The sequence below is a fragment of the Oncorhynchus mykiss genome, chromosome 21, assembly GCF_013265735.2.
Source record: "Oncorhynchus mykiss isolate Arlee chromosome 21, USDA_OmykA_1.1, whole genome shotgun sequence".
NCBI lineage: Eukaryota > Metazoa > Chordata > Actinopteri > Salmoniformes > Salmonidae > Oncorhynchus > Oncorhynchus mykiss.
In genome coordinates, this window is record NC_048585.1 from 532,501 (window position 1) to 545,000 (window position 12,500).

The following is a 12,500-nucleotide window of genomic DNA, read 5'->3' on the forward strand; positions in this document are numbered from 1 at the left end:
CTCTCTCTGTCTCTCTCTCCTTCTCTCTCTGTCTCTGTCTCTCTCTCCTTCTCTCTCTGTCTCTCTGTCTCTCTGTCTCTCTGTCTCGCTGTCTCGCTGTCTCGCTGTCTCGCTGTCTCTCCCTCTGGTTTTATCACTTGGCCAAACTTTTTTGTCACCTGAAATTGTCTCTCTCTCTGGGTCAACTAGTGAGTCTCCCTTTCCCTTGTTTCTTTTTAAATGATATGTTGTCCCTGCTTTGAGTGTTGAGCTGTACCGTGGGATAGATGATATGTTGAGCTGTACCATGGGATAGATGGTATGTTGAGCTGTACCATGGGATAGATGATATGTTGAGCTGTACCATGGGATAGGTGATATGTTGTCCATGCTTTGAGTGTTGAGCTGTACCATGGGATAGATGATATGTTGAGCTCTACCATGGGATAGATGATATGTTGAGCTGTACCATGGGATAGATGATATGTTGTCCATGCTTTGAGTGTTGAGCTGTACCATGGGATAGGTGATATGTTGAGCTGTACCATGGGATAGATGATGTGTTGAGCTGTATCGTGGGATAGATGATATGTTGAGCTATACCATGGGATAGGTGATATGTTGTCCATGCTTTGAGTGTTGAGCTGTACCGTGGGATAGATATGTTGAGCTGTACCATGGGATAGATGGTATGTTGAGCTGTACCATGGGATAGGTGATATGTTGAGCTGTACCATGGGATAGATGGTATGTTGAGCTGTACCATGGGATAGGTGATATGTTGAGCTGTACCATGAGATAGGTGATATGTTGAGCTGTACCATGGGATAGGTGATATGTTGAGCTGTACCATGGGATAGATGATATGTTGAGCTGTACCATGGGATAGATGGTATGTTGAGCTGTACCATGGGATAGGTGATATGTTGAGCTGTACCATGGGATAGGTGATATGTTGAGCTGTACCATGGGATAGATGATATGTTGAGCTGTACCATGGGATAGGTGATATGTTGAGCTGTACCATGGGATAGGTGATATGTTGTCCATGCTTTGAGTGTTGAGCTGTACCGTGGGATAGATATGTTGAGCTGTACCATGGGATAGATGGTATGTTGAGCTGTACCATGGGATAGGTGATATGTTGAGCTGTACCATGGGATAGATGGTATGTTGAGCTGTACCATGGGATAGGTGATATGTTGAGCTGTACCATGAGATAGGTGATATGTTGAGCTGTACCATGGGATAGGTGATATGTTGAGCTGTACCATGGGATAGATGATATGTTGAGCTGTACCATGGGATAGATGGTATGTTGAGCTGTACCATGGGATAGGTGATATGTTGAGCTTTACCATGGGATAGGTGATATGTTGAGCTGTACCATGGGATAGATGATATGTTGAGCTGTACCATGGGATAGGTGATATGTTGAGCTGTACCATGGGATATATGATATGTTGAGCTGTACCATGGGATAGATGATATGTTGAGCTGTACCATGGGATAGGTGATATGTTGAGCTGTACCATGGGATAGATATGTTGAGCTGTACCATGGGATAGGTGATATGTTGAGCTGTACCATGGGATAGATGATATGTTGAGCTGTACCATGGGATAGATGATATGTTGAGCTGTACCATGGGATAGATGATATGTTGAGCTGTACCATGGGATAGATGATATGTTGAGCTGTACCATGGGATAGATGATATGTTGAGCTGTACCATGGGATAGGTGATATGTTGAGCTGTACCATGGGATAGGTGATATGTTGAGCTGTACCATGGGATAGATGATATGTTGAGCTGTACCATGGGATAGGTGATATGTTGAGCTGTACCATGGGATAGGTGATATGTTGAGCTGTACCATGGGATAGGTGATATGTTGAGCTGTACCGTGGGATAGGTGATATGTTGAGCTGTACCGTGGGATAGGTGATATGTTGAGCTGTACCATGGGATAGATGGTATGTTGAGCTGTACCATGGGATAGGTGATATGTTGAGCTGTACCGTGGGATAGATGATATGTTGAGCTGTACCGTGGGATAGATGATATGTTGAGCTGTACCGTGGGATAGATGATATGTTGAGCTGTACCATGGGATAGATGATATGTTGAGCTGTACCATGGGATAGATGATATGTTGAGCTGTACCATGGGATAGATGATATGTTGAGCTGTACCATGGGATAGATGATATGTTGAGCTGTACCATGGGATAGATGATATGTTGAGCTGTACCATGGGATAGATGATATGTTGAGCTGTACCATGGGATAGGTGATATGTTGAGCTGTACCATGGGATAGATGATATGTTGAGCTGTACCATGGGATAGATGATATGTTGAGCTGTACCATGGGATAGATGATATGTTGAGCTGTAGCATGGGATAGATGATATGTTGAGCTGTAGCATGGGATAGATGATATGTTGAGCTGTAGCATGGGATAGATGATATGTTGAGCTGTACCATGAGATAGGTGATATGTTGAGCTGTACCATGGGATAGACCCCTATTGAATATGAATATACAGTATGTGTGGGGACTCTCTTGTTCCCCATCATTACAGGACAGGGTTTCATGTTGTCCCAGTTCTGCTGTAACCTACTTACTATTCAGAACAGACCTTCCCCTACAGTCACTGTGTGTGTCACAGCGTGCCAGCTCCTGGCATTGTTATTAATTCAAGCCTGGTGGCCGCAGGGAAGAAGGCCTGGCTAGATAACAGGTCAAGCCTGATGTTGGCAGGGAAGAAGGCCTGGCTAGATAACAGGTCAAGCCTGATGTTGGCAGGGAAGAAGGCCTGGCTAGATAACAGGTCAAGCCTGGTGTTGGCAGGGAAGAAGGCCTGGCTAGATAACAGGTCAAGCCTGATGTTGGCAGGGAAGAAGGCCTGGCTAGATAACAGGTCAAGCCTGATGTTGGCAGGGAAGAAGGCCTGGCTAGATAACAGGTCAAGCCTGATGTTGGCAGGGAAGAAGGCCTGGCTAGATAGCATGTCAAGCCTGATGTTGGCAGGGAAGAAGGCCTGGCTAGATAACAGGTCAAGCCTGATGGTGGTAGGGAAGACTGGCATTATACAGGCCACCTACGTGTGTGTGTGTGTGTGTGTGTGTGTGTAGCAGGCCTGCATGGTGTGTGAGTAAATTCAAGGGGCTGATGTGTGTGGTGATGAATGACTTTTCCATTCTGTCTCTGGCATATTAACCCCCCCCCCCCACCTCACTGATTATTGTAATTGCTTTCTGCCTGTGTAGTAGGGAGTGTCTCACACACACGCACACACACGCACACACACGGTTGTTAATTAGGGAGTGAGCCACACTGGGCTCCTTCCCAAATAGTACCCTATTCCCTGTTTACTGCAGGGCCCATAAGGTGCTATTGGGACATGGTTGGGATGGGAGCGTGGCTTAAAACCACACAAAGCATGTCTGGGGTTGGACAACTCAAAGCAGATAGAATGAGCCAGGTCACATCAATCAATGGTTTATTAATTAGCCGTGTGTGTGTGTGTGTGGGTGTGTGTGTGTGTGAAACTGATATTCAGTTTGTGATGTAGGGCAATGGGCCCTGACCTGAGTCCTGGTGTGTGTGTTCTGGGTAACCTCCTCTGTGGAACATCGACTGGGGGGGTCTGTTGTGCCGACTGAGGGGGTCTGTCTGTTCCGACTGGGGGGTCTGTTGTGCCGACTGAGGTTCTGTTCTAACTGGGTGTTCTTGTGTTCTCAGAGACCCAATGCGCTGGAGTTGCAGAAAGTGACTGATGGAGAGGAGGAGGAGAGAGATGGAGGGATGGACTCTACCTCTGCAGGGGAGGAGGACTTGAAGACTTCAGACGAGGGCTTCATGGGCATGACGCCTCTACTACAAGCCCACCACGCCATGGAGAAGATGGAGGAGTTTGTTCACAAGGTCAGTCTCTCTCTCACACACACACACACACACACACACACACACACACACACACACACTGGTCCCCTTAAGTCTCACCTTGGACATACACTACATGACCAAGAGTATGTAGACTAACCAGTACCCCCTCACATTGACTCTGTACCGGTTCCCCCTCACATTGACTCTGTACCGGTTCCCCCTCACATGGACTCTGTACCGGTTCCCCCTCACATGGACTCTGTACCGGTTCCCCCTCACATGGACTCTGTACCGGTTCCCCCTCACATGGACTCTGTACCGGTTCCCCCTCACATGGACTCTGTACCGGTTCCCCCTCACATGGACTCTGCACCGGTTCCCCTTCACATTGACTCTGTACCGGTTCCCCCTCACATGGACTCTGCACCGGTTCCCCTTCACATTGACTCTGCACCGGTTCCCCCTCACATTGACTCTGCACCGGCTCCCCCTGCACATTGACTCTGCACCGGTTCCCCTTCACATTGACTCTGCACCGGTTCCCCTTCACATTGACTCTGCACCGGTTCCCCTTCACATTGACTCTGCACCGGTTCCCCTTCACATTGACTCTGCACCGGTTCCCCTTCACATTGACTCTGCACCGGTTCCCCCTCACATTGACTCTGCACCGGTTCCCCCTCACATTGACTCTGCACCGGTTCCCCCTCACATTGACTCTGCACCGGTTCCCCTTCACATTGACTCTGCACCGGTTCCCCTTCACATTGACTCTGCACCGGTTCCCCCTCACATTGACTCTGCACCGGTTCCCCCTCACATTGACTCTGCACCGGTTCCCCCTCACATTGACTCTGCACCGGTTCCCCCTCACATTGACTCTGCACCGGTTCCCCCTCACATTGACTCTGCACCGGTTCCCCTTCACATTGACTCTGCACCGGTTCCCCTTCACATTGACTCTGCACCGGTTCCCCCTCACATTGACTCTGCACCGGTTCCCCCTCACATTGACTCTGCACCGGTTCCCCCTCACATTGACTCTGCACCGGTTCCCCCTCACATTGACTCTGCACCGGTTCCCCCTCACATTGACTCTGCACCGGTTCCCCCTCACATTGACTCTGCACCGGTTCCCCTTCACATTGACTCTGCACCGGTTCCCCCTCACATTGACTCTGCACCGGTTCCCCTTCACATTGACTCTGCACCGGTTCCCCTTCACATTGACTCTGCACCGGTTCCCCCTCACATTGACTCTGCACCGGTTCCCCTTCACATTGACTCTGCACCGGTTCCCCTTCACATTGACTCTGCACCGGTTCCCCCTCACATTGACTCTGTACAGCCTTTTCTCTGTAAAGTGCACCACTTTTGATGAGGGGGACATTTAGACCAGTTGATTCAGCCTGTCATTATCACACTGAGGTTTGTTCATCTCTCTCTGTCACCCCAGTGGGTCATGTGGCATGATTGTCATGTTCAGTAGGGAGAAAACGTTTTGAAACAGGGAGGTTCTATACATTCACTTATCCAATAGAACAAATGTATCTAGATATGTTGCTAAATGTTTTGCTGTGTGTGTGCCCGACTGAACACGGCCCTGCAATATGTACTCTGTGATGCCTAACCTCTAGAACAGGGGCCGACATACCCAGATCCATACCCACTGAGGTCTGACAGGGTCTTCCATTAGCTATGAAATGGACCTACGCTGCTCACAATCCCTCAGTTGATGGAGACAGACATCTAACTTGTGCTGAAATGGCAAACAGCAGGCTTTCAATTACAGAAATAAATCACTTGATGACTCAGATTTAGTCAACAACAACTGTTTCTCGCTCTCTCCTGTGCCCACCCCTATAGGCTCTGGTCTAAAGTAGTGCACTATATAGGGAATAGGGCTCTGGTCTAAAGTAGTGCACTATATAGGGAATAGGGCTCTGGTCTAAAGTAGTGCACTATATAGGGAATAGGGCCCTGGTCTAAAGTAGTGCACTATATAGGGAATAGGGCTCTGGTCTAAAGTAGTGCACTATATAAGGAATAGGGCCCTGGTCTAAAGTAGTGCACTATATAGGGAATAAGGCTCTGGTCTAAAGTAGTGCACTATATAGGGAATAGGGCTCTGGTCTAAAGTAGTGCACTACAGTGCCTTGCGAAAGTATTCGGCCCCCTTGAACTTTGCGACCTTTTGCCACATTTCAGGCTTCAAACATAAAGATATAAAACTGTATTTTTTTGTGACGAATCAACAACAAGTGGGACACAATCATGAAGTGGAACGACATTTATTGGATATTTCAAACTTTTTTAACAAATCAAAAACTGAAAAATTGGGCGTGCAAAATTATTCAGCCCCTTTACTTTCAGTGCAGCAAACTCTCTCCAGAAGTTCAGTGAGGATCTCTGAATGATCCAATGTTGACCTAAATGACTAATGATGATAAATACAATCCACCTGTGTGTAATCAAGTCTCCGTATAAATGCACCTGCACTGTGAAGGTCTCAGAGGTCCGTTAAAAGCGCAGAGAGCATCATGAAGAACAAGGAACACACCAGGCAGGTCCGAGATACTGTTGTGAAGAAGTTTAAAGCCGGATTTGGATACAAAAAGATTTCCCAAGCTTTAAACATCCCAAGGAGCACTGTGCAAGATAATATTGAAATGGAAGGAGTATCAGACCACTGCAAATCTACCAAGACCTGGCCGTCCCTCTAAACTTTCAGCTCATACAAGGAGAAGACTGATCAGAGATGCAGCCAAGAGGCCCATGATCACTCTGGATGAACTGCAGAGATCTACAGCTGAGGTGGGAGACTCTGTCCATAGGACAACAATCAGTCGTATATTGCACAAATCTGGCCTTTATGGAAGAGTGGCAAGAAGAAAGCCATTTCTTAAAGATATCCATAAAAAGTCTCGTTTAAAGTTTGCCACAAGCCACCTGGGAGACACACCAAACATGTGGAAGAAGGTGCTCTGGTCAGATGAAACCAAAATTGAACTTTTTGGCAACAATGCAAAACGTAATGTTTGGCGTAAAAGCAACACAGCTGAACACACCATCCCCACTGTCAAACATGGTGGTGGCAGCATCATGGTTTGGGCCTGCTTTTCTTCAGCAGGGACAGGGAAGATGGTTAAAATTGATGGGAAGATGGATGGAGCCAACTACAGGACCATTCTGGAAGAAAACCTGATGGAGTCTGCAAAAGACCTGAGACTGGGACGGAGATTTGTCTTCCAACAAGACAATGATCCAAAACATAAAGCAAAATCTACAATGGAATGGTTCAAAAATAAACATATCCAGGTGTTAGAATGGCCAAGTCCAGACCTGAATCCAATCGAGAATCTGTGGAAAGAACTGAAAACTGCTGTTCACAAATGCTCTCCATCCAACCTCACTGAGCTCGAGCTGTTTTGCAAGGAGGAATGGGAAAAAATGTCACTCTCGATGTGCAAAACTGATAGAGACATACCCCAAGCGCCTTACAGCTGTAATCGCAGCAAAAGGTGGCGCTACAAAGTATTAACTTAAGGGGGCTGAATAATTTTGCACGCCCAATTTTTCAGTTTTTGATTTGTTAAAAAAGTTTGAAATATCCAATAAATGTCGTTCCACTTCATGATTGTGTCCCACTTGTTGTTGATTCTTCACAAAAAAATACAGTTTTATATCTTTATGTTTGAAGCCTGAAATGTGGCAAAAGGTCGCAAAGTTCAAGGGGGCCGAATACTTTCGCAAGGCACTGTATATAGGGAATAGGGCTCTGGTCTAAAGTAGTGCACTATATAGGGAATAAGGCTCTGGTCTAAAGTAGTGCACTATGTACGGAATAGGGCTCTGGTCTAAAGTAGTGCACTATATAGGGAATAAGGCTCTGGTCTAAAGTAGTGCACTATATAGGGAATAAGGCTCTGGTCTAAAGTAGTGCACTATGTACGGAATAGGGCTCTGGTCTAAAGTAGTGCACTATATAGGGAATAGGGCTCTGGTCTAAAGTAGTGCACTATATAGGGCTCTGGTCTAAAGTAGTGCACTATATAGGGCTCTGGACTAAAGTAGTGCACTATATAGGGAATAGGTCTCTGGTCTAAAGTAGTGCACTATATAGGGAATAGGGCTCTGGTCTAAAGTAGTGCACTATATAGGGAATAGGGTGCCAGGTTGACCAGGTTTGCCTGGAGAGACGTTGGTATCACATGAGTGGTCACCAGACCTTTAGGTGGAAAACTGTACACACACCTCACATTTCCCTCCTCTGACACTGTACACACACCTCACATTTCCCCCCTCCTCTGACACTGTACACACACCTCACGTTTCCCTCCTCTGACACTGTACACACACCTCACGTTTCCCTCCTCTGACACTGTACACACACCTCACATTTCCCTCCTCTGACACTGTACACACACCTCACATTTCCCTCTTCCTCTGACACTGTACACACACCTCACATTTCCCTCTTCCTCTGACACTGTACACACACCTCACATTTCCCTCTTCCTCTGACACTGTACACACACCTCACATTTCCCTCTTCCTCTGACACTGTACACACACCTCACATTTCCCTCTTCCTCTGACACTGTACACACACCTCACATTTCCCTCCTCTGACACTGTACACACACACCTCACATTTCCCTCCTCTGACACTGTACACACACACCTCACATTTCCCTCCTCTGACACTGTACACACACACCTCACATTTCCCTCCTCTGACACTGTACACACACCTCACGTTTCCCTCCTCTGACACTGTACACACACCTCACGTTTCCCTCCTCTGACACTGTACACACACCTCACATTTCCCTCCTCTGACACTGTACACACACCTCACATTTCCCTCTTCCTCTGACACTGTACACACACCTCACATTTCCCTCTTCCTCTGACACTGTACACACACCTCACATTTCCCTCTTCCTCTGACACTGTACACACACCTCACATTTCCCTCCTCTGACACTGTACACACACACCTCACATTTCCCTCCTCTGACACTGTACACACACACCTCACATTTCCCTCCTCTGACACTGTACACACACACCTCACATTTCCCTCCTCTGACACTGTACACACACCTCACATTTCTCTCCTCCTCTGACACTGTACACACACCTCACATTCCCCTCCTCTGACACTGTACACACACCTCACATTTCCCTCCTCCTCTGACACTGTACACACACCTCACATTGCTCTCCTCTGACACTGTACACACACCTCACATTTCCCTCCTCCTCTGACACTGTACACACACACCTCACATTTCCCTCCTCTGACACTGTACACACACCTCACATTTCTCTCCTCCTCTGACACTGTACACACACCTCACATTCCCCTCCTCTGACACTGTACACACACCTCACATTTCCCTCCTCCTCTGACACTGTACACACACCTCACATTTCCCTCCTCCTTCTCTCCTCTATCATCCCCAACACAGATATTACATAGAGAGGTCTGTGGAATAGTAGTCTAACACAGATATTACATAGACTACTGTTCCACAGGCCTCCCTAACACAGATATTATCCGGGTGTCCCTTCACCCTGAACATCAAATGGGAATAAGAGAGAAACACACGAAAGAGAACACTCTTTATATTCCCCTCAGTTGTGTCATTTCATTCGTAACTCAAGTTCAATTCCGCTTCGGAGGAAAACCTAATGAAGGGTCTTCTCTCCCTGTGTCTTCTCTCCCTGTGTCTTCTCTCCCTGTGTCTTCTCCTCTCCCTGTGTCTTCTCCTCTCCCTGTGTCTTCTCCTCTCCCTGTGTCTTCTCCCCTCCCTGTGTCTTCTCCTCTCCCTGTGTCTTCTCCTCTCCCTGTGTCTTCTCCCCTCCCTGTGTCTTCTCCCCTCCCTGTGTCTTCTCCTCTCCCTGTGTCTTCTCCTCTCCCTGTGTCTTCTCCTCTCCCTGTGTCTTCTCCTCTCCCTGTGTCTTCTCCTCTCCCTGTGTCTTCTCCTCTCCCTGTGTCTTCTCCTCTCCCTGTGTCTTCTCCTCTCCCTGTGTCTTCTCCTCTCCCTGTGTCTTCTCCTCTCCCTGTGTCTTCTCCCCTCCCTGTGTCTTCTCCCCTCCCTGTGTCTTCTCCCCTCCCTGTGTCTTCTCCTCTCACTGTGTCTTCTCCTCTCCCTGTGTCTTCTCCCCAGGTGTGGGAAGGCCGGTGGCGAGTCATTCCTCATGACGTGCTGCCTGAGTGGCTGAAGGATAACGAGTATCTCCGCCACGGGCACCGGCCGCCCATGCCCTCCTTCAGGGCCTGCTTCAAGAGCATCTTCAGGATCCACACTGAGACTGGCAACATCTGGACTCACCTGCTGGGTAAGAGAGGGGGGGGGGACACAATCACTGACACACACCAAGCTAGTCACCTGCTGGGTAAGAGAGGGGGGGGGACACAATCACTGACACACACCAAGCTAGTCACCTGCTGGGTAAGAGAGGGGAGGGGGGACACACAATCACTGACACACACCAAGCTAGTCACCTGCTGGGTAAGAGAGGGGGGGACACACAATCACTGACACACACCAAGCTAGTCACCTGCTGGGTAAGAGAGTGGTCAGGACACAATCACTGACACACACCAAGCTAGTCACCTGCTGGGTAAGAGAGGGGAGGGGACACAGTCACTGACACACACCAAGCTAGTCACCTGCTGGGTTAGAGAGTGGTCAGGACACAATCACTGACACACACCAAGCTAGTCACCTGCTGGGTTAGAGAGTGGTCAGGACACAGTCACTAACACACCAAGCTAGTCACCTGCTGGGTAAGAGAGTGGTCAGGACACAATCACTGACACACACCAAGCTAGTCACCTGCTGGGTAAGAGAGTGGTCAGGACACAATCACTGACACACACCAAGCTAGTCACCTGCTGGGTTAGAGAGTGGTCAGGACACAGTCACTAACACACCAAGCTAGCATTTAAATTGAAATATATTTTTCAAACAAAGCTAGTAAATGAATGTAATTTGATGGTGACATTTACTTTGGTTTGAGTGACTTAACAGCTAAATAGATCACACTACACCCTGAGAAACCCACAGCTAATTATATCACACTACACCCTGAGAAACCCACAGCTAATTAGATCACACTACACCCTGAGAAACCCACAGCTAATTAGGTCACACTACACCCTGAGAAACCCACAGCTAATTAGGTCACACTACACCCTGAGAAACCCACAGCTAATTAGGTCACACTACACCCTGAGAAACCCACAGCTAATTAGGTCACACTACACCCTGAGAAACCCACAGCTAATTAGGTCACACTACACCCTGAGAAACCCACAGCTAATTAGGTCACACTACACCCTGAGAAACCCACAGCTAATTAGATCACACTACACCTTGAGAAACCCACAGCTAATTAGATCACACTACACCCTGAGAAACCCACAGCTAATTAGATCGCACTACACCCTGAGAAACCCACAGCTAATTAGATCGCACTACACCCTGAGAAACCCACAGCTAATTAGATCGCACTACACCCTGAGAAACCCACAGCTAATTAGATCACACTACACCCTGAGAAACCCACAGCTAATTAGATCACACTACACCCTGAGAAGCCCTCAGCTAATTAGATTACACTACACCCTTAGAAACCCACAGCTAATTAGATCACAGAACCAACCTTTTCTGTTCCGGGGACCACCAAAACTGTAGAGGAGAAGAGGGGGGTGTGTGTAAGAGGTGCACAGCTGAGCCAGACACAGAGGATAAAACAGTGTTTAATACTATGTGTTGTCTCTTAATAGAGTAGCATGGTTAAACTGCCATGTCGTAACGTCCTGCCCTAATCACTAGTAATGGTGTTAACGTTCCCCGCTCTCTGCTCTCTGCTCGAGCACTCTGCTGCTTCCATCCTGACGGGTTTAAGACGCTACACACAGACACACACAGAGTCAGACTAAGGACCAGCCAATACACAGACTAACATGAGGTCTCTGCTCACACGTGCAGAAATGATTGAATAATATGGGAGCACAGGGCAAACCACACACACACACACACACACACACACACACACACACACACACACACACACACAGGCTTTCTTCCGCTCCAGAGCAGATGCGTTGGGCATTAAATAAGGACAGGACCTCTGAGTAAACGGAGAACTGAGTATTCACATAGACCCATTTAGCTGGGTTAGGATTGGACCCATTTAGCTGGGTTAGGGTTGGAACCATTTAGCTGGGTTAGGGTTGGACCCATTTAGCTGGGTTAGGGTTGGACCCATTTAGCTGGGTTAGGGTTGGACCCATTTAGCTGGGTTAGGGTTGGACCCATTTAGCTGGGTTAGGGTTGGACCCATTTAGCTGGGTTAGGGTTGGACCCTTTTAGCTGGGTTAGGGTTGGACCCATTTAGCTGGGTTAGGTTTGGACCCATTTAGCTGGGTTAGGGTTGGACCCATTTAGCTGGGTTAGGGTTGGAACCATTTAGCTGGGTTAGGGTTGGAACCATTTAGCTGGGTTAGGGTTGGAACCATTTAGCTGGGTTAGGGTTGGAACCATTTTTTAGATTGGGTTAGGGTTGGACCCATTTAGACCGGGTTAGGGTTGGACCCATTTAGCTGGC

At 47.9% G+C, this 12,500-nt stretch overlaps 1 protein-coding gene across 5 annotated transcripts in view; it reads left to right on the forward strand.

The window, feature by feature from the left end:
• Positions 1–12,500, forward strand: part of LOC101268929 (adiponectin receptor 2) — an 86,568-nt gene that overhangs the window by 52,746 nt on the left and 21,322 nt on the right. For all 5 annotated transcript variants that reach the window (XR_005038429.1, XR_005038430.1, XM_036956490.1 and 2 more), the window contains 2 exon segments: positions 3,729–3,911; positions 10,052–10,223. Coding sequence is in view for 3 of the 5 variants with exons in the window: in XM_036956490.1 (XP_036812385.1) it covers positions 3,729–3,911; positions 10,052–10,223 (355 nt within the window). In the remaining 2 variants the exon portion in view is untranslated.